Genomic DNA, 24,031 nt, shown 5'->3' with positions numbered 1-24,031 from the left:
CCAATATATACTACGTATACTCCCCCTACCCCAGTATATACTACGTATACTCCCCTTACCCAGTATATACTACGTATACTCCCCCTACCCAGTATATACTATGTATACTCCACCTACCCCAGTATATACTATGTATACTTCACCTACCCCAGTATATACTATGTATACTCCCCCTACCCCAGTATATACTATGTATTCTCCCCTACCCAGTATATACTATGTATACTCCCCCTACCCCAGTATATACTATGTATACTCCACCTACCCCAGTATATACTATGTATAATCCCCCTACCCAGTATATACTATGTATACTCCCCCTACCCAGTATATACTATGTATACTCCCCCTACCTCAGTATATACTATGTATACTCCCCCTACCCCAGTATATACTATGTATACTCCCCCTACCCCAGTATATACTATGTATACTCCCCCTACCCCAGTATATACTATGTATACTCCCCCTACCCCAGTATATACTATGTATACTCCCGCTACCCAGTATATACTATGTATACTCCCCCTACCCAGTGTATACTATGTATACTCCCCCTACCCTGTATATACTATGTATACTCCATCTTCCCCAGTATATACTATTTATACTCCACCTACCCCAGTATATACTATGTATACTCCCCCTACCCCAGTATATACTATGTATACTCCCCCTACCCCAGTATATACTATGTATACTCCCCCTACCCCAATATATACTACGTATACTCCCCCTAACCCAGTATATACTACGTATACTCCCCCTACCCAGTATATACTATGTATACTCCACCTACCCCAGTATATACTATGTATACTCCCCATACCCCAGTATCAAATCAAATCAAAAAATGCTTTATTGGCACGTCCGAATAGGTATTTGGCATTGCCAAAGCTAGTAAAGTGTGTGTGGGGGGGGGAGTTGGGTTATAACAGTCCATGGAGTCTCATCTTCCTCTTCGTTGGTGACTGCTATATGGGGAGGTGGGGTGGGGTGGGGCGGGTGTATTGGGATAAATATAACAGTCCGTGGAGTCTCATCTTCCTCTTGTTTGGTGACAGCTGGACACGTATTGGGCAGCGATCTCCACAGTGGCCTCTTCTTCTCCCAGTAGGATGCAGAGTTTCCTCTTCTCCCAGTCTGGGATGTGGGCAGAGAGTCTTTGGTAGTAGACGGCCCTCACAGCTGAGTATTTGGTGCAGTGTAGCAGGAAGTGGGTCTGGTCTTCTAGGACCCCCTGGTCACAGTGCTGGCACAGTCTCTTCTCCCGTGGCTTGTACGTCTGTCTGTATCGCCCCGTCTCTATCTCTAGGTTGTGGGCGCTCAGTCTGTACCGGCTCAGGGTCTGTCTGTGCTTGGGGTGGCGTATTCTCTCCAGGTAGGTGGCCATGGTGTAGTCCCTTTGTAGGGATTGGTACACATTGGTGAGTTTCTTGGAGTTATTTATTTCGTTTCTCCATTCTTCAATGTACCGCTCTCTGTTTGCCTCTGTGGTCGCCTTTATTTCGGCCTTGGTTATCATCTGTTGGTGTTTTTGGTTTGGTGGTTGGCTGCTGTTTGGTTGGTGAGTATGTATACTCCCCCTACCCCAGTATATACTATGTATAATCCCCCTACCCCAGTATATACTATGTATAATCCCCCTACCCCAGTATATACTATGTATACTCCACCTACCCCAGTATATACTATGTATAATCCCCCTACCCCAGTACATACTATGTATACTCCCCCTACCCCAGTATATACTATGTATAATCCCCCTACCCCAGTATATACTATGTATACTCCACCTACCCCAGTATATACTATGTATAATCCCCCTACCCCAGTACATACTATGTATACTCCCCATACCCCAGTATATACTATGTATACTCCACCTACCCCAGTATATACTATGTATACTCCCCCCTACCCCAGTATATACTATGTATACTCCCCCTACCCAGTATATACTATGTATACTCCCCCTACCCCAGTATATACTATGTATACTCCCCCTACCCCAGTATATACTATGTATTCTCCCCTACCCAGTATATACTATGTATAATCCCCCTACCCCAGTATATACTATGTATACTCCACCTACCCCAGTATATACTATGTATTCTCCCCTACCCAGTATATACTATGTATAATCCCCCTACCCAGTATATACTATGTATACTCCCCCTACCCCAGTATATACTATGTATACTCCCCCTACCCCAGTATATACTATGTATACTCCCCCTACCCAGTATATACTATGTATACTCCATCTACCCCAGTATATACTATGTATACTCCACCTACCCCAGTATATACTATGTATACTACACCTACCCCAGTATATACTATGTATACTCCCCCTACCCCAGTATATACTATGTATACTCCCCCTACCCAGTATATACTATGTATACTCCCCCTACCCAGTATATACTATGTATACTCCACCTACCCCAGTATATACTATGTATACTCCACCTACCCCAATATATACTATGTATACTCCACCTACCTCAGTATATACTATGTATACTCCCCCTACCCCAGTATATACTATGTATACTCCCCCTACCCCAGTATATACTATGTATACTCCCCCTACCCCAGTATATATTATGTATACTCCCCCTACCCCAATATATACTACGTATACTCCCCCTACCCCAGTATATACTATGTATACTCCCCCTACCCCAGTATATACTATGTATACTCCCCCTACCCCAGTATATACTATGTATACTCCCCCTACCCCAGTATATATTATGTATACTCCCCCTACCCCAGTATATACTACGTATACTCCCCCTACCCCAGTATATACTATGTATACTCCCCCTACCCCAGTATATACTATGTATACTCCCCCTACCCCAATATATACTACGTATACTCCCCCTACCCAGTATATACTATGTATTCTCCCCTACCCAGTATATACTATGTATACTCCCCCTACCCCAGTATATACTATGTATACTCCCCCTACCCAGTGTATACTATGTATACTCCACCTACCCCAGTATATACTATGTATACTCCCCCTACCCCAGTATATACTATGTATACTCCCCCTACCCAGTGTATACTATGTATACTCCACCTACCCCAGTATATACTATGTATACTCCACCTACCCCAGTATATACTATGTATACTCCCCCTACCCCAGTATATACTATGTATACTCCCCCTACCCAGTATATACTATGTATACTCCACCTACCCCAGTATATACTATGTATACTCCCCCTACCCAGTATATACTATGTATACTCCACCTACCCCAGTATATACTATGTATACTCCACCTACCCCAGTATATACTACGTATACTCCCCCTACCCCAGTATGTACTATGTATGCTCCACCTACCCCAGTATATACTATGTATACTCCACCTACCCAGTATATACTATGTATACTCCCCCTACCCCAGTATATACTATGTATACTCCCCCTACCCCAATATATACTACGTATACTCCCCCTACCCAGTATATACTATGTATACTCCACCTACCCCAGTATATACTATGTATACTCCACCTACCCCAGTATATACTATGTATACTCCCCCTACCCAGTATATACTATGTATACTCCCCCTACCCAGTATATACTATGTATACTCCACCTACCCCAGTATATACTATGTATACTCCACCTACCCCAGTATATACTATGTATACTCCCCCTACCCAGTATATACTATGTATACTCCCCCTACCCAGTATATACTATGTATACTCCACCTACCCCAGTATATACTATGTATACTCCCCCTACCCCAATATATACTATGTATACTCCCCCTACCCAGTATATACTATGTATTCTCCCCCTACCCCAGTATATACTATGTATACTCCCCCTACCCCAATATATACTACGTATACTCCCCCTACCCAGTATATACTATGTATACTCCACCTACCCCAGTATATACTATGTATACTCCCCCTACCCCAGTATATACTATGTATACTCCCCCTACCCAGTGTATACTATGTATACTCCACCTACCCCAGTATATACTATGTATACTCCACCTACCCCAGTATATACTATGTATACTCTCCCTACCCCAGTATATACTATGTATACTCCCCCTACCCAGTATATACTATGTATACTCCACCTACCCCAGTATATACTATGTATACTCCACCTACCCCAGTATATACTATGTATTCTCCCCTACCCAGTATATACTATGTATACTCCACCTACCCCAGTATATACTATGTATACTCCACCTACCCCAGTATATACTATGTATACTCCCCCTACCCAGTATATACTATGTATACTCCCCCTACCCAGTATATACTATGTATACTCCCCCTACCCAGTATATATTATGTATACTCCACCTACCCAGTATATACTATGTATACTCCACCTACCCAGTATATATTATGTATACTCCACCTACCCAGTGTATACTATGTATACTCCACCTACCCCAGTATATATTATGTATACTCCCCCTACCCCAGTATATACTATGTATACTCCCCCTACCCAGTATATACTATGTATACTCAACCTACCCCAGTATATACTATGTATTCTCCCCTACCCAGTATATACTATGTATACTCCACCTACCCCAGTATATACTATGTATACTCCACCTACCCCAGTATATACTATGTATACTCCCCCTACCCAGTATATACTATGTATACTCCACCTACCCAGTATATACTATGTATACTCCACCTACCCAGTATATATTATGTATACTCCACCTACCCAGTGTATACTATGTATACTCCCCCTACCCCAGTATATATTATGTATACTCCCCCTACCCCAGTATATACTATGTATACTCCCCCTACCCAGTATATACTATGTATACTCCACCTACCTCAGTATATACTATGTATACTCCCCCTACCCCAGTATATACTATGTATACTCCCCCTACCCAGTATATACTATGTATACTTCACCTACCCCAGTATATACTATGTATACTCCACCTACCCCAGTATATACTATGTATTCTCCCCTACCCCAGTATATACTATGTATACTCCCCCTACCCCAGTATATACTATGTATACTCCCCCTACCCCAGTATATACTATGTGTACTCCCCCTACCCCAGTATATATTATGTATACTCCCTCTACCCAGTATATACTATGTATACTCCACCTACCCAGTATATACTATTTATACTCCACCTACCCCAATATATACTATGTATACTCCCCCTACCCAGTATATACTATGTATACTCCCCCTACCCAGTATATACTATGTATACTCCACCTACCCCAGTATATACTATGTATACTCCACCTACCCCAGTATATACTATGTATTCTCCCCTACCCAGTATATACTATGTATACTCCACCTACCCCAGTATATACTATGTATACTCCACCTACCCCAGTATATACTATGTATACTCCCCCTACCCAGTATATACTATGTGTACTCCCCCTACCCCAGTATATATTATGTATACTCCCTCTACCCAGTATATACTATGTATACTCCACCTACCCAGTATATACTATTTATACTCCACCTACCCCAATATATACTATGTATACTCCCCCTACCCAGTATATACTATGTATACTCCCCCTACCCAGTATATACTATGTATACTCCACCTACCCCAGTATATACTATGTATACTCCACCTACCCCAGTATATACTATGTATACTCCACCTACCCCAGTATATACTATGTATTCTCCCCTACCCAGTATATACTATGTATACTCCACCTACCCCAGTATATACTATGTATACTCCCCCTACCCAGTATATACTATGTATACTCCACCTACCCAGTATATACTATGTATACTCCACCTACCCAGTATATATTATGTATACTCCACCTACCCAGTGTATACTATGTATACTCCCCCTACCCCAGTATATATTATGTATACTCCCCCTACCCCAGTATATACTGTGTCAAATCAAATAAAATAAAATCAAACAAGCTTTATTGGCACGTCCGAATACATATTTGGCATTGCCAAAACTAGTAAAGTGTGTGTGTGTGTGGGGGGGGGAGTTGGATTCGGGTGGGTGAGTGGTGGGTATGGGGGGTGGGGGGGTGGTTTGGGGTATAACAGTCCGTGGAGTCTCGTCTTCCTCTTCGTTGGCGACTGCTATATGGGGAGGTGGGGGTGGGGTGGGTGTTTTGGGATAAATATAACAGTCCATGGAGTCTCATCTTCCTCTGGTTTGGTGGCAGCTGGACACGTATTGGGCAGCGATCTCCACAGTGGCCTCTTCTTCTCCCAGTAAGATGTAGAGTTTTCTCTTCTCCCAGTCTGGGATGTGGGCAGAGAGTCTTTGGTAGTAGACGGCCCTCACAGCTGAGTATTTGGTGCAGTGTAGCAGGAAGTGGGTCTGGTCTTCTAGGGCCCCCTGGTCACAGTGCTGGCACAGTCTCTTCTCCCGTGGCTTGTACGTCTGCCTGTATCGCCCTGTCTCTATCTCTAGGTTGTGGGCGCTCAGTCTGTACCGGCTCAGGGTCTGTCTGTGCTTGGGGTGGCGTATTCTCTCCAGGTAGGTGGCCATGGTGTAGTCCCTTTGTAGGGATTGGTACACATTGGTGAGTTTCTTGGAGTTATTTATTTCGTTTCTCCATTCTTCAATGTACCGCTCTCTGTTTGCCTCTGTGGTCGCCTTTATTTCGGCCTTGGTTATCATCTGTTGGTGTTTTTGGTTTGGTGGTTGGCTGCTGTTTGGTTGGTGAATGTCTGGTTTGCTCAGGTGGCTTAGCCAGGCTTGGTGGTGGTAGGAGTTGCTCCCCTGGATGTGTGCCTGGAAAGCTAGCGCCCTCTTCTGTATGGTGAGCCATAGGGGGAGTCTGCCTAGCTCTGCCCTGCAGGCCATGTTGGTGGTGTTGCGATGGACATGGAGCAGGTATTTGCAGAACTCCAGGTGGAAGTTCTCTGTTGGGCTGGAATCCCACTGTGACTGGTCTGGGTAGGTGGCTGGGCCCCAAACCTCGCTGCCATAGAGAAGGATCGGGGAGATGACTGCGTCAAATATCTTCATCCAGACCCTCACCGGTGGTTTGAGGTGGTACAGTTGTCTTCTGATGGCGTAGAAGGTTCTGCAGGCTTTTGCTTTCAGGGTTTCTATTGCTGCTTTGAAGCTTCCTGATTGGCTGAGCTCCAGCCCCAGGTAGGTGTAGTTGTTGGTTTTCTCCAGTGTGGAGCCGTTCAGTGTGAATTGTGGGGTGGTGGAGGCTTTATTGTGGCCCTTCTTCTGGAATACCATGATTTTGGTCTTCTTCTGGTTGATGGGTAGGGCCCATGTGGTGCTGAATTTTTCCAGCACTGACAGGCTTTCTTGGAGGTCTTTCTCGGTGGGGGCCAGGAGTAGGAGGTCATCGGCGTATAGCAGGAACTTCACCTCTCGATTGTTCAGGGTGAGGCCTGGGGTTGGTGAGGCCTCCAGGGCTGTAGCCAGTTCATTGATGTAGATGTTGAAGAGCGTTGGGCTCAGGCTACAGCCTTGTCTGACCCCTCGGGCCTGTTGGAAGTATGCTGTCCTTTTCCCATTCACCTTCACACTGCACTGGTTTCCGGTGTAGGAGCTCTTGATGACGTTGTACGTTCTTCCTCCTATTCCACTCTCTAGGAGTTTTAGGAGTAGGCCTGGGTGCCATACTGAATCAAACGCCTTCTTAAAGTCCACGAAGCAGGCGAATATCTTGCCTCTTCTGGTGTTGTGGACGTGCGTCTTGATGAAGCTGTGCAGGGTGTAGATATGGTCTGTGGTGCGGTGGTTTGGCATGAACCCTGCTTGGCTCTTGCTGAGGACCCCGTGTTGTGTGAGGAAGGTGAGGATTCTGTTATTGATGATGCTGTTGAACAGTTTCCCCAGCTATGTGCTGCTGACGCAGATCCCTCTGTAGTTGTTGGGGTCATATTGGTCCCCATTCTTGTAGATGGGGGTTATGAGCCCTTTGTTCCAGTCTTCGGGGAAGTGTCCAGCATTGAGCACGAGGGTGAATAGCTTTGCCAGTGCCGCGTGTATTGCTGGAGAGCTGTATTTCATCATCTCTGGTAGGATGCCGTCAGGGCCACTGGCCTTTTTGCCTTTCAGCAGGACAATTCTTTCCTGTATATCTTTTATGGTGATTGGTGACTGTCACGGGATGGTTAGAGTCTATACTATAGGCCATGTGTAATATATATTTCATGTGGAATGTATTCTCTAACCTGTTATATACATCAATGTGTAGTTGGCTGATTCGGGTCTAGTGTGTTAGCACATTGTATGCAAATCCCTCTAACTAGTGAGGATAATGGGTGGAGATAATCTGATCAGTGTCTCCAAGAAGATGTTGGACGGTGCATTGTCCATAGTAGACAGGGAGTCTGCTCTCCTTGGTATAGGTGAGGGGGGAAGGATCTGTGACTCAGCCCTTCCCCCCCACAGATATAGGTGTAACAGTCTTAGTATATAGTATATAGCGAGCAGTTAGTATGTGTTAGCCGGCCTGTGCACAGCTCTGCAGAGAGCCAGGATTTAGTTACAGGACCAAGGAGCCAAAGCTATCATTGGATTGTGACTTCTGTGGACTTATTGTTATTACGGTTGATGTGACCGCCGCCGGCTACTAACTTTGTGGATTACAATAAATTGCTGTTGTCTCCCGACCTCTTGCGTCCGTGTTGATTCAAAAGACCTTCCGGAGGAAGACGTATACCTTTGCTCCGTGACAACTGGTGGCAGCGGTGGGATCAACAGCGGACAGCGAGATGGACTACAACAGCTCAGTGATTAATGGAGCCACAACCTCAGAATACAGGAACTGGACTATGGCAAGTCTGCAAGTAAGGGCCCGGGAACTAAACCTGAGTTATCAGGGAAGAACGAAAGATCAACTGATCGAGGCACTGGAGGAGATGACCCTGCAAAGCGACCATGAGGAGGGCTGCCCCCAGGAGACAGTAGAGATACGGGAGTGGCAGGTACAGACCCAAAAGAGCAGATGGGTTGTTTTGTATGAGGAGGAATTGGCAGTGCTGGGGCTAGGAGCAACTGCAGAGCAAAGGAGTAGAGCATTACAGAGGGCTCAGGAAACGGAGAAGGAGGAACAGAGAATGGCGCATGAAAAGGAAAGAATGGCGCATGAAATGCGAATGGCTGAGATAACTACGCGGAATTATAATCAAATGTCGACCCCCAGCCCAACAGTGAGAGAACCACCATATGTCTCCCATAAACACTTCAAGACCTTTGAGGAAGCGGCTGGGGATGTTGATGGATATTTTCAGGACTTCGAACATCAGTGCCACCTGATGGAAGTCCCAGAGAAGGATTGGGTCCGGTATCTGGTGGGGCACCTACGAGATGGGGCTGCGGAAGCTCTCAGAGCCATGGACCCTAGTGATCAGCGGGACTATGAGGCCATTAAAAGAGCGGTGCAGAAGTATTATGCAGTCACTCCAGAGACCTACCGAGTTCAGTTCCGCTCTTTGTCTTACAATGGGGGAAGCTCCTTCCACATGTTCGCCCACAAGTTGAAGCAAGCATGCAAGCGCTGGCTAGAAGGAGAGGAGGCTGTCACAGTCGATAAGATCCTCCAAGTCATACTTAAGGAACAGTTCTTTTCCCAGTGCCCCGCTGAGATCCGTGAGTGGGTGCTGGAACGGAACCCAGCCACAGTGGAGCAAGCTGCTTCCCTTGCAGATGAGGGCCTGACCATCAAGCCGCAGTGGAAGAGGTTGTTTGCAGAGAAGCGGAAAACTACCACAGTCCGCCAGACACCCTTCATCCAGCCACCCACCTTTCGTGCCCGGCCTCAGGATTACAATTCCCCCTCTACCCTTGCCCCAGCCCATCGGCCTCCAGCTATGAACAACCCTGTCCCTAGACAACGACCTACTGGAAGAATGCTAGAGCGCAGATGTTTTGGGTGCGGGCGGCCTGGACATTTGCAAGCTAGCTGCCCTGCTAACATGGGGGCACGGGCCACCGTGGCATCCCGGCCTATTCACTACCTGGGAACCACCCCTAGGACAGAAAGTTTGGCCCCATTTCCAGATGACTCCATGAATGACCCATCTGTTCCACCTCCAGGGGTCTATGGGATTCAGCCTTCCGCCACACATCCCGCAAACCTTCAGCGGAAGCACTTGCAGGAGGTCCTACTGGATGGCCGAACAGTTGTTGGATTCCGGGACTCGGGAGCTTTCCTAACGGTAGCGGACCCCCGAGTGGTTCGACCCGAGGCCCTAGAGGAGGGCCCTGGCCTTTCTATCGAGTTGGCAGGAGTTACTCGGAAACGTATTCCTAAAGCTACCGTGGAACTCGACTATGGTTATGGACCAAAACGATGCACAATTGGTGTGATGAGCGGGCTGCCGGCCGATGTTCTGTTAGGCAACGATGTTGGAAATCTACAGTGCCACTTTGTGGGAGCAGTGACCCGAAGCCAAGCTCAGAGAGACGCCAACATGGATCGACCGGATTTTCTGCCAGATGCCAGCCCTTCAAACCTACAACTTTACCATTCAGTACCGCCGAGGGAACCAACACCAGAACGCAGATGGGTTATCCCGGCAGGAGGACATATGAGCTATAGAGACTGATGTGCATTCCCCAATTTACCTGTGTAGGCCAATTGTGTCATGCACATGTTTTGAGAGGGGGAGGGGTTGTCACGGGATGGTTAGAGTCTATACTATAGGCCATGTGTAATATATATTTCATGTGGAATATATTCTCTAACCTGTTATATACATCAATGTGTAGTTGGCTGATTGGGGTCTAGTGTGTTAGCACATTGTATGCAAATACCCCTAACTAGTGAGGACCAGTGAGGACAATGGGTGGAGATAATCTGATCAGTGTCTCCAAGAAGATGTTGGACTGTGCATTGTCCATAGTAGACAGGGAGTCTGCTCTCCTTGGTATAGGTGAGGGGGGAAGGATCTGTGACTCAGCCCTTCCCACCCACAGATATAGGTGTAACAGTCTTAGTATATAGTTGTAGCTTGCAGTTAGTATGTGTTAGCCGGCCTGTGCACAGCTCTGCAGAGAGCCAGGATTTAGTTACAGGACCAAGGAGCCAAAGCTATCATTGGATTGTGACTTCTGTGGACTTATTGTTATTACGGTTGATGTGACCGCCGCCGGCTACTAACTTTGTGGATTACAATAAATTGCTGTTGTCTCCCGACCTCTTGCGTCCGTGTTGATTCAAAAGACCATCCGGAGGAAGACGTATACAGTGGGGCAAAAAAGTATTTAGTCAGTCACCAATAGTGCAAGTTCCACCACTTACAAAGATGAGAGGCGTCTGTAATTTACATCATAGGTAGACCTCAACTATGAGAGACAAAATGAGAAAACAAATCCAGAAAATCACATTGTCTGATTTTGTAAGAATTTATTTTCAAATTATGGTGGAAAATAAGTATTTGGTCACCTACAAACAATCAAGATTTCTGGCTCTCACAGACCTGTAACTTCTTCTTTAAGAGTCTCCTCTTTCCTCCACTCCTTACCTGTAGTAATGGCACCTGTTTAAACTTGTTATCAGTATAAAAAGACACCTGTGCGCACCCTCAAACAGTAAGATTCCAAACTCCACTATGGTGAAGACCAAAGAGCTGTCAAAGGACACCAGAAACAAAATTGTAGCCCTGCACCAGGCTGGGAAGACTGAATCTGCAATAGGCAACCAGCTTGGATTGAAGAAATCAACTGTGGGAGCAATAATTAGAAAGTGGAAGACATACAAGACCACTGATAATCTCCCTCGATCTGGGGCTCCACGCAAAATCTCACCCCATGGGGTCAAAATGATCACAAGAACGGTGAGCAAAAATCCCAGAACAACGCGGGGGGGACCTAGTGAATGAACTGCAGAGAGCTGGGACCAATGTAACAAAGCCTACCATCAGTAACACACTACGCCGCCAGGGACTCCGATCCTGCAGTGCCAGACGTGTCCCACTGCTTAAGCCAGTACATGGCCGGGCCCCTCTGAAGTTTGCTAGAGAGCATTTGGATGATCCAGAAAAGTATTGGGAGAATGTCCTATGGTCTGATGAAACCAAACTGGAACTGTTTGGTAGAAACACAACTTTACGTGTTTGGAGGAAAAAGAATACTGAGTTGCATCCATCAAACACCAGACCTACTGTAAAGCATGGGGGGGGGAACATCATGCTTTGGGGCTGTTTCTCTGCAAAGGGGCCAGGACGACTGATCCGGGTACATGAAAGAATGAATGGGGCCATGTATCGTGAGATTGTGAGTGCAAACCTCCTTCATCAGCAAGGGCATTGAAGATGAAACGTGGCTGGGTCTTTCAACATGACAATGATCCAAAGCACACCGCCAGGGCAACGAAGGAGTGGCTTTGTAAGAAGCATTTCAAGGTCCTGGAGTGGCCGAGCCAGTCTCCAGATCTCAACCCTATAGAAAACCTATGGAGGGAGTTGAAAGTCCGTGTTGCCAAGCGACAGCCCCAAAACATCACTGCTCTAGAGGAGATCTGCATGGAGGAATGGGCCAACATACCAACAACAGTGTGTGCCAACCTTGTGAAGACTTACAGAAAACCTCTGACCTCTGTCATTGCCAACAAAGGAGAGAGAACAAAGGATTGAGATGAAATGTTGTTACTGACCAAATACTTATTTTCCACCATAATTTGAAAATAAATTCTTACAAAATCAGACAATGTGATTTTCTGGATTTGTTTTCTCATTTTGTCTCTCATAGTTGAGGTCACCTATGATGTAAATTACAGACGCCTCTCATCTTTATAAGTGGTGGAACTTGCACTATTGGTGACTGACTAAATACTTTTTTGCCCCATTGTACCTTTGCTCCGTGACAGTGAGTCCAGAGGGTTCTGGAAGTCTTTGATGACTTTCTCCATGTCCCTCAGTTTGGTGATTATCTGTTGCTGTTCTGGAGTTAGTTCTTCTTCTGGGATGTTTTTGTAGAGACCTCTGAAGTAGTTGAGCCAGATATTGCCATTTTGGATGTGGAGAGAGTTTTTCTTGGGCTTTGTGCCCATGTGGTGCCAGGTCTCCCAGAATGAGCTGTCCTGGAGGGAGTCCTCTAGTTGCTCTATTTTGTGGGAGAGGTATCTCTGTTTCTTCTCTCTGAGGGTGCCCTTGTATTGCTTGCATAGATTGCTGTAGGCTTCCCTCACCTCCTTGTTGTTGGGGTCCCTGTGTTTTTGGTTGGAGGCTGTTCTTAGGGTATGGCGTAGTGCTCTGCAGTCGCTGTCGAACCATTTGTGGGACTGTTTGTTGGTTTGTCTTATTGGTTTGGTTCGTTTCAGGCCTGCTAGTTCTGCTGTGGTCTGTAGGATGTACTTGAGATCCTTCACAGCTCTGGTGACTCCCTGTTGGTCTGGCTGATAGGTGTTTGTATGGAAGTTTGTGAGCAGTGTCTTGATTTCGGGTCGGTTGGTTGCGTTGGTATATTCTATGGCCTGGTGGTTGGCTCATGTGAAATGTCTTGGTAGGTTGTAGAGGCCGGACTGTTGGGGCTCATGTATGGGTGTTTTGTTCCTGGTTCTCATGTATAGTAGGATCTGGTTGTGGTCTGATAGATGGGAGTCAGGTGCGATTGTGAAGTCTTCAATGTCTGACAGGTCTGCGTCTGTAATGGCATAGTCCACCACGCTGTTGCCCACTTGAGAGTTTAGTGTGAAGCGTCCTCTGGGATCGCCTGTGGTACGTCCGTTTATTATGTACAGTCCTAGGCTTCGGCACATGTTCAGCAGTTGTCTCCCACTCTTGTTGACAATTCTGTCTTGGCTGTTTCTTCTTGTCTGTGTGGGTTCTGGGTGGTGGATCTCACTACCGTGCGTATGTGGGTTGTCGTCCGGGGGCAGGTAGTCTATCTCTGTGCCTGTCCTTGCATTCAGGTCTCCGCATATTAGTACTCTGCCTTTGGGTTGGAAGTGGACAGCTTCCCTTTGTAGGACCTCGTAAGTGTCGGGGTGGTGGTAGGGGGACCCTGGTGGGGGCATATATACTGCACAGAGATAGATGTCCTGCTGGCCGCTGAGGATGGAGCTGCTTATTTTTATCCATATGTGATTAGTTCCACGTTTGGTAGCTTTTACGTGTTCTTTGAGCTCCTCCTTGTACCATATTAGTATGCCTCCTGAGTGGCGGCCATGTTTGGTGGTCTTATTTTTCTGGGCGGGCACTGAGAATTCCTTGTAGCCCATGGGTGTTAGGGACTCGTCATCTGCCCGGGTCCATGTCTCTAGGAGGATTTGAATGTCTATGTTTTTTAGTCTGTCTATGAAGTCTGGATCTTTTGGGTTAGATCTATAGGCTGAGGCGTTCAGCCCTTGTATGTTCCAACTACTGATAGTTAGTGATTTCATCTTCAGTGTGTAAACCTTGTAATGAGCTGTCCTGCAGAGGACGGGCTGGGTTCTTGGTTGGTTGCAGTGTGGCCAGGTATTGGTTTATGTGCATTGCTGTTGTGGCCATTGTAGTGGCCGCATGCTCTATTCTCTTTATTGTCTCTATGTTGGTGCTCTGGGTTGCTCTGGTTGGCTTTTTCTTGATAGGTGGCATCTTTGGGGGGTTCTGTCTTGGATATTGGCGGTTGTCGGGTATTATTTCCATGGTTCTTTGTCTTGTTTGTTGTCTAGGCCCGGGGGCTCTGTTGAGCACTAAGTCTTTGAATTCCTTCGCTAGGAGGCTGACGCCATGTTTATTGAGGTGTTTGTCATCATATAGGTGACGCTTATCTATGGAGGGGTGTTGTGCCAGGGTGATGCCTGATGTTTGTCTGATTCTGGTCGCCAGCTCTTTGTTGATCCCCATGATGGTAGCTTCAGAGATGTCTCCTCGTGGGAGCAGAGATGACAGGATGATACTACTGTCTGGGAACTGTTGCTTTGCTTTCTCTGCTAGTTGGACCAGTTGGCCCGCTGTCTGTTGGGGCTGGTCAGAGAGATCTTCTGTGCCTGTGTGTATGACAATGTGTTTCGGGGTAGTGAAGAAAGGCTTGCAAATGACAATGTTGGCTTTTTCAATGGTTGGGCTGTGGATTTTCTTGACTCTTTGCCGTGGGAAGAGCTTTCTTGTATTAATGTACTTGCCATTGGAGTCTATGATCAGGACTATATCTGGGTTTGAGGTTCTCGTTGTTTGGGTTCTCTCTGGCTCTATGTCTGGGGTGATGGGCAGTTCTGGGCTTTCTTGTGATGTGTGAGGCATTTCTGGCTTATTGATACCTTGATCAGAGTCTGTTGTGTTTTCCTCCCCCTCTTCCTTAGATCTTATCTCTTGTGTCTGTAGTTTCAGGCCTGATAACTCTTCCTTTAGATCTGTGATTTCTTGTAGGCACTGCGCCATTATATCCCACAGCTTGGAATTCTCTTGCTGGCAGGCTGCTATCTCTTCTCTCAGATTTGTATTTTCCTGGATAAGTTTGTGAATGGCTTTTGTGTCACCATTTATGCTGGGCAGTTCTCTGGCTATTTGTGTGTCCTTGACATTACAATTTCTCTCACAGTTGTGTTTATAGATAGTAAAATCTCTCTCCAGCCGGGATACAATCTCTGTGAGGGACTCCAGTGAGAGGTGTGAGGGAGCGGGGGAGGGCTTGCTGGCTTGTTGTGTGCTGGCGGTTATGGATGGCTTTCTTGGGTTGGGGGAGGTCACGGGTGATTCACCTGAGTCAGTGGGTGTATCTGTCTCCCTTTTGTTTAGTTGTGCCTGATTCTTGATCTCTGGGAATTTTTCTATACACTGGAGAAGCCTATCTTCTCTTCCTTGAATCATTAAAGTTCCATTAATAAATATGGATGTTGTGAGAATCACTTCGCCGGCCCCTTGTGGGTTTTTTATTCTGATTGTTATTTTGCCTGTATCCGCCTCTTCTGTTGTTGTACTCTTGTAGCAGTCACATATTGCATGCTGCCAGGCTCTTATATGATCGGTGTGCATAATAAGGTTGGTCATTCTTTGGTTTGATGTGTAATCAGCAAACAGGGTCTCAGCAAGGGCTCTGAGGAGATCTTTCTTTGCATTTTTCTTTTCATTGGCACTCATGTTATCAGGGTATGTAATCTGTAGAGTGGCCTGCCCCCCGCTGTGTACAGAGACAGTGCTCTTAGCGTTACAGTCAATGTCCTCCATTGGCTCCATTGCTTCTTTCACACCTTCCAGAATGTCTGACCCCCTGCTTTGCTGGGATCTTGTCCTAGGCTCTGTCTTATAGTTAGCTATGGAGCTCATACAAAGTTCATCTAAGAATTCAGTATCCATATTGTAATTTCCCAGGTTCCCAAATTCTGAGGGTGTCCCCGATTTCCTTATTTCTGAGGGATGATCTACTTGGTTTGGGGATTAGCCAGGTGGTGGCCCTACCTTCTGTGATGTGGGATCCTGGGGTCAGATGTGATGTTCCTGTTGCATTCAGCCAGTCTGAGGTCTGTAGGAATCTTCTCTTGTATTTTAAAATCCTTTTTTTGTTCTTATTTCATTTTTCTTTTGGGATGTTTTTAGTCTTCCTTAGTTCTGTCTTCCATGGAGCCGATATTTCCTGGTTTTCGTCTTGCAGGTAGCTCAATTACAAGGTTTTACTTTGAAGGCATTCAGGAGCTCATGTTGGGAGATGCTTACACTCCAACTGCTGCAATATATACAGTTAGGGCCAGAAATATTTGGACAGTGACACAATTTTGGCGAGTTGGGCTCTGCATGCCACCACATTGGTTTTGCAATGAAACCTCTACAACAGAATTCCAGTGCAGATTGTAACGTTTAATTTGAAGGGTTGAACAGAAATCTCTGATAGTAAATGTAGGAATTGTAGACATTTCTTTACAAACACTCCACATTTTAGGAGCTCAAAAGTAATTGGACAAATAAACATAACCCAAACAAAATATTTTTATTTTCAATATTTTGTTGCGAATCCTTTGGAGGCAATCACTGCCTTAAGTCTGGAACCCATGGACATCACCAAACGCTGGGTTTCCTCCTTCTTAATGCTTTGCCAGGCCTTTACAGCCGCAGCCTTCAGGTCTTGCTTGTTTGTGGGTCTTTCCGCCTTAAGTCTGGATTTGAGCAAGTGAAATGCATGCTCAATTGGGTTAAGATCTGGTGAGTGACTTGGCCATTGCAGAATGTTCCACTTTTTTGCACTCATGAACTCCTGGGTAGCTTTGGCTGTATGCTTGGGGTCATTGTCCATCTGTACTATGAAGCGCCGTCCCATCAACTTGGCAGCATTTGGCTGAATCTGGGCTGAAAGTATATCCCGGTACACTTCAGAATTCATCCGGCTACTCTTGTCTGCTGTTATGTCATCAATAAACACAAGTGACCCAGTGCCGCCATTGAAAGCCATGCATGCCCATGCCATCACGTGGCCTCCACCATGTGTTACAGAGGATGTGGTGTGCCTTGGATCATGTGCCGTTCCCTTTCTTCTCCAAACTTTTTTCTTCCCATCATTCTGGTACAGGTTGATCTTTGTCTCATCTGTCCATAGAATACTTTTCCAGAACTGAGCTGGCTTCTGGAGGTGTTTTTCAGCAAATGTAACTCTGGCCTGTCTATTTTTGGAATTGATGAATGGTTTGCATCTAGATGTGAACCCTTTGTATTTACTTTCATGGAGTCTTCTCTTTACTGGTGACTTAGAGACAGATACACCTACTTCACTGAGAGTCTTCTGGACTTCAGTTGATGTTGTGATCGGGTTCTTCTTGACCAAAGAAAGTATGCGGCGATCATCCACCACTGTTCTCATCCGTGGACGCCCAGGCCTTTTTGAGTTCCCAAGCTCACCAGTCAATTCCTTTTTTCTTAGAATGTACCCGACTGTTGATTTTGCTACTCCAAGCATGTCTGCTATCTCTCTGATGGATATTTTCTTTTTTTTCAGCCTCAGGATGTTCTGCTTCACCTCAATTGAGAGTTCCTTTGACCGCATGTTGTCTGGTCACAGCAACAGCTTCCAAATGCAAAACCACACACCTGGAATCAACCCCAGACCTTTTAACTACTTCATTGATTACAGGTTTACGAGGGAGACGCCTTCAGAGTTAATTGCAGCCCTTAGAGTCCATTGTCCAATTACTTTTGGTCCCTTGAAAAAGAGGAGGCTATGCATTACAGAGCTATGATTCCTAAACCCTTTCTCCGATTTGGATGTGGAAACTCTCATATTGCAGCTGGGAGTGTGCACTTTCAGCCCATATTATATATATCATTGTATTTCTGAACATGTTTTAGTAAACAGCTAAAATAACAAAACTTGTGTCACTGTCCAAATATTTCTGGCCCTAACTGTATACACTCTACCTAGCCAGTATATACTATGTATACTCCACCTACCCCAGTATATACTATGGATACTCCACCTACCCAGTATATACTATATATACACTCTACCTACCTAGTATACACACTCATGACCAAAAGTTTAGAGACTGCCACAAATCTCCTCTTGTCACATGATCTGCTCCCTCTGGGTTCTGTGTTTGTCGGATGGTTTTATCACATACAGAAATAGAATTGCAATCATATTCTGAGTAATAAAAGCTTATAGTGACAGTTAGAAGGAGTTACTGCAGTGGTGTAATATTTGCAGTGTTGCCCCTTCTTCTTCTTCAGGACCTCTGCAATTCTCCCTGGCAGCTCTCAATCACCTTCTGCACCAAATCCTGACTGATAGCCGTCCATTCTTGCACAATCAATGCTTGCATTTTGTCAGAATTTGTAGGTTTTTGTTTGTCCACCCGTCTCTTGATGATTGACCACAAGTTCTCAATGGGATTAAGATCTGGGGAGTTTCCAGGCCATGGACCCAAAATCTCTGTGTTTTGTTCCCTGAGCCATTTAGTTCTCCCCTTTGCTTTATGGCAAGGTGCTCCATCATGCTGGAGAAGGCATTGTTGGTGGCCAAACTGCTCTTGGACGGTTGGGAGAAGTTGATCTTGGAGGACATTCTGGTCCCATTCTTTATTCATGGCTGTGTTTTTAGGCAAGACTGTGAGAGAGCCGATTCCCTTGGCTGAGAAGCCACCCCACACATGAATGGTTTCAGGAGGCTTTACAGTTGGCATGAGACAAGACTGGTGGTAGCGCTCACCTCCTCTTCTCCCAATAAGATGTTCTCCAGATGTCCCAAACAATCGAAAAGGGGATTCATCAGAGAAAATGACTTTCCCCCAGTCCTCAGCAGTCCACTCCCTGGACCTTCTGCAGAATATCAGTCTGTCCCTGATGGTTTTTCTGGAGAGAAGTGGCTTCTTTGCTGCCCTCCTTGAGACCAGGCCTTGCTCCAAGAGTCTCCGCAGTCTCACAGTGCGTGCAGATGCCCTCACACCTGCCTGCTGCCATTCCTGAGCAAGCTCTGCACTGCTGGTAGCCTGATCCCGCAGCTGAAACACTTTTAAGAGACGGTCCTGGCGCCTGCTGGTCTTTCTTGGGCGCCCTGGAGCCTTTTTGCCAACAATGGAACCTTTCTCCTTGAAGTTCTTGATGATGCGATAGATTGGTGACTGCGGTGCAATCTTTCTAGCTGCGATCCTCTTCCCTGTTAGGCCATTTTTGTGCAGTGCAATGATGACTGCACGTGTTTCTTTAGAGATAACCATGAGTAACAGAAGAGAAACAATGATGCCAAGCACCAGCCTCCTTTTACAGTGTCCAGTGGTGTCATTCTTACTTAATCATGACAGACTGATCTCCAGCCCTGTCCTCATCAACACCCACACCTGTGTTACTGGAGCAATCACTGAAACCATGTTAGCTGGTGCTTTTAAGGCAGGACTGCAATGATGTTGAAATGTGTTTTGGGGGATACAGTTAATTTTCTAGGCAAATATTGACTTTGCAAGTAATTGCTGTTAAGCTGATCACTCTTTATAACATTCTGGAGTATATGCAAATTGCCATTAGGAAAACTGAAGCCGTAGACTTTGTAACAATTACTATTTGTATCATTCTCAGAACTTTTGGCCATGACTGTACTATGTATACTCCACCTAGCTGGTATATACTATGGATACTCCCCCTACCTAGTATATACTATGGATACTCTACCTACCCCAGTATATACTATGGATACTCCCCCTACCTAGTATATACTATGGATACTCCACCTAGCCAGTATATACTATGGATACTCCCCCTACCTAGTATATACTATGGATACTCTACCTACCCCAGTATATACTATGGATACTCCACCTACCCAGTATATACTATGGATACTCCCCCTACCTAGTATATACTATGGATACTCCACCCACCCAGTATATACTATGGATACTCTGTCAGGAAAAAATCACAACCATTACCCCCTACCAAACCAGAAACAGGGCCATCATAAACCATTGTGGAAGCTTCCTGTGCCATACAGAGCAACGTAGACACAGACATGGAGGAGATAAAGACTCTGCTCAGCACCCTGATCCCGACTGTACTCAACATCCCACAACATGGCCACCAGTCAGGAACCCAGCCCGTCCTCTGCAGGACAGCCCATTACAAGGTTTACCCACCAAATCAAATCAAATCAAAAAAATGCTTTATTGGCACGTCCGAATAGGTATTTGGCATTGCCAAAGCTAGTAAAGTGGGTGGGTGGGGGTGGGGAGTTGGGTTGGGTGGGTGGTGGGTATGGGGGGGGGGTTCGGTTATAACAGTCCATGGAGTCTCATCTTCCTCTTCGTTGGTGACTGCTATATGGGGAGGTGGGGGTGGGGGTGGGTGGGGCGGGTGTTTTGGGATAAATATAACAGTCCATGGAGTCTCATCTTCCTCTTGTTTGGTGACAGCTGGACACGTATTGGGCAGCGATCTCCACAGTGGCCTCTTCTTCTCCCAGTAGGATGTAGAGTTTCCTCTTCTCGTCTGCAGATATGAAGTCTGGGATGTGGGCAGAGAGTCTTTGGTAGTAGACGGCCCTCATAGCTGAGTATTTGGTGCAGTGTAGCAGGAAGTGGGTCTCGTCTTCTAGGGCCCCCTGGTCACAGTGCTGGCACAGTCTCTTCTCCCGTGGCTTGTACGTCTGTCTGTATCGCCCCGTCTCTATCTCTAGGTTGTGGGCGCTCAGTCTGTACCGGCTCAGGGTCTGTCTGTGCTTGGGGTGGCGTATTCTCTCCAGGTAGGTGGCCATGGTGTAGTCCCTTTGTAGGGATTGGTACACATTGGTGAGTTTCTTGGAGTTATTTATTTGGTTTCTCCATTCTTCAATGTACCGCTCTCTGTTTGCCTCTGTGGTCGCCTTTATTTCGGCCTTGGTTATCATCTGTTGGTGTTTTTGGTTTGGTGGTTGGCTGCTGTTTGGTTGGTGAGTGTCTGGTTTGCTCAGGTGGCTTAGCCATGCTTGGTGGTGGTAGGAGTCGCTCCCCTGGATGTGTGCCTGGAAAGCTAGCGCCCTCTTCTGTATGGTGAGCCATAGGGGGAGTCTGCCTAGCTCTGCCCTGCAGGCCATGTTGGTGGTGTTGCGATGGACATGGAGCAGGTATTTGCAGAACTCCAGGTGGAAGTTCTCTGTTGGGCTGGAATCCCACCTTGACTGGTCTGGGTAGGTGGCTGGGCCCCAAACCTCACTGCCATAGAGAAGGATCGGGGAGATGACTGCGTCAAATATCTTCAGCCAGACCCTCACCGGTGGTTTGAGGTGGTACAGTTGTCTTCTGATGGCGTAGAAGGTTCTGCAGGCTTTTGCTTTCAGGGTTTCTATTGCTGCTTTGAAGCTTCCTGATTGGCTGAGCTCCAGCCCCAGGTCGGTGTAGCTGTTGGTTTTCTCCAGTGTGGAGCCGTTCAGTGTGAATTGTGAGGTGGTGGAGGCTTTATTGTGGCCCTTCTTCTGGAATACCATGACTTTGGTCTTCTTCTGGTTGATGGGTAGGGCCCATGTGGTGCTGAATTTTTCCAGCACTGACAGGCTTTCTTGGAGGTCTTTCTCGGTGGGGGCCAGGAGTAGGAGGTCATCGGCGTATAGCAGGAACTTCACCTCTCGATTGTTCAGGGTGAGGCCTGGGGTTGGTGAGGCCTCCAGGGCTGTAGCCAGTTCATTGATATAGATGTTGAAGAGCGTTGGGCTCAGGCTACAGCCTTGTCTGACCCCTCGGGCCTGTTGGAAGTATGCTGTCCTTTTCCCATTCACCTTCACACTGCACTGGTTTCCGGTGTAGGAGCTCTTGATGACGTCGTACGTTCTTCCTCCTATTCCACTCTCTAGGAGTTTTAGGAGTAGGCCTGGGTGCCATACTGAATCAAACGCCTTCTTAAAGTCCACGAAGCAGGCGAATATCTTGCCTCTTCTGGTGTTGTGGACGTGCGTCTTGATGAGGCTGTGCAGGGTGTAGATATGGTCTGTGGTGCGGTGGTTTGGCATGAACCCTGCTTGGCTCTTGCTGAGGACCCCGTGTTGTGTGAGGAAGGTGAGGATTCTGTTATTGATGATGCTGTTGAACAGTTTCCCTAGCGTGCTGCTGACGCAGATCCCTCTGTAGTTGTTGGGGTCATATTGGTCCCCATTCTTGTAGATGGGGGTTATGAGCCCTTTGTTCCAGTCTTCGGGGAAGTGTCCAGCATTGAGCACGAGGGTGAATAGCTTTGCCAGTGCCGTGTGTATTGCTGGAGAGCTGTATTTGATCATCTCTGGTAGGATGCCGTCAGGGCCACTGGCCTTTTTGCCTTTCAGCAGGACAATTCTTTCCTGTATATCTTTTATGGTGATTGGTGAGTCCAGAGGGTTCTGGAAGTCTTTGATGACTTTCTCCATGTCCCTCAGTTTGGTGATTATCTGTTGCTGTTCTGGAGTTAGTTCTTCTTCTGGGATGTTTTTGTAGAGACCTCTGAAGTAGTTGAGCCAGATATTGCCATTTTGGATGTGAAATCACTAACTATCTGTAGTTGGGACATACAAGGAACATTGTGGGGGGTGGCGTGATTTACTGTGGTTATTTAGGGGTTAAGGCCTGTGATCAGAGCTCTGCCCCGTCTGTGGGTGTCAGCCATATGACATGTAATAGTACAGTGGGATATGGGCCATACCATGACATGTCAGGAGGGGGTTCCCGCCGCACACACAATGGCTTTAACATGAAATGTTTTTCTCAGAAAATTAGAATTTTGTGCTAAAGTTGTGCAGTGTCGACTCCAGGTGTCCCCTTGGGGGGAGGGGGCTCCTCTGCTGGTCACTTTTAGTGACTGGATTCTCTGGACGATTTGATTTATGCCCATTGTCCTGGTCCAGTCATAGGTCCATGTTCTGAATGATTTCGTTTGGGTCTCCCCTCTTACTAACACGATGTTTCGCTCCCTCCTAGAAGTGGAAGAGATGCTACGTGGCTTTGTATCCAGACTCGCAGTTTGGTGTGGCTCGATTAGAGATCTATGATTGGAAGGATGGCACAATGACTGGAGAGAAGCCGTATGCCCGCCGCGCCGCTGATCGGAAGGTCGTACGACTGGCAGAATGTATTCATGTGGCACCTGCCCCAACCGAGAACGGCCATAAAGAAAACATGGCGGCTTTTATCATAGAGACCAGCGACAAGACCATGCTTCTCTCTGCTGAGCGCCCCCGGTGTGAGGAATGGGTGCAGAGGGTCAGCGAGGTGGCCTTCCCGGTGAGTAGCCGTGGACATCATCTCAAGGACTGTGTAATGAGCTCCTAAGGACAAGAACCGCGGTGGTGTCACCAGGAAGATAATAGTAATAGAGATACAGATAGAGCCGTGAAGCTGGCACACCAAAGTTTAACGACCCAGATCTACATATGTCCCCTCTGTGGAGGTATAGACTCCCACGTATGTCCTCTCTATGGAGGTGATGTCTCCTACGTAGGTCCCTCTATAGACGTGATATCTCCCTCATATGTTCTCTCTATGGAGGTGATGTCTACTACGTATGTCCTCTCTATGGAGGTGATGTCTCCTACGTAGGTCCCTCTATAGACGTGATATCTCCCTCATATGTTCTCTCTATGGAGGTGATGTCTCCTACGTATGTTCTCTCTATGGAGGTGATGTCTCCTACGTATGTT

At 46.6% G+C, this 24,031-nt stretch overlaps 1 protein-coding gene across 1 annotated transcript in view; it reads left to right on the top strand.

Moving 5' to 3' along the window:
- DOK1 (docking protein 1) overlaps positions 1 to 24,031 on the top strand; it is a 63,687-nt gene that overhangs the window by 5,647 nt on the left and 34,009 nt on the right. The window contains exon 2 of the mRNA XM_075261530.1: positions 23,313 to 23,615. Within this exon, the coding sequence (XP_075117631.1) occupies positions 23,313 to 23,615 (303 nt within the window). The remainder of the gene's footprint in view (positions 1 to 23,312; positions 23,616 to 24,031) is intronic.

This window comes from Leptodactylus fuscus, unplaced genomic scaffold (assembly GCF_031893055.1).
Source record: "Leptodactylus fuscus isolate aLepFus1 unplaced genomic scaffold, aLepFus1.hap2 HAP2_SCAFFOLD_184, whole genome shotgun sequence".
Taxonomy (NCBI): domain Eukaryota; kingdom Metazoa; phylum Chordata; class Amphibia; order Anura; family Leptodactylidae; genus Leptodactylus; species Leptodactylus fuscus.
Note: the sequence above shows the minus strand (reverse complement) of the source record. Positions and strands in the feature narration are given on the sequence as shown.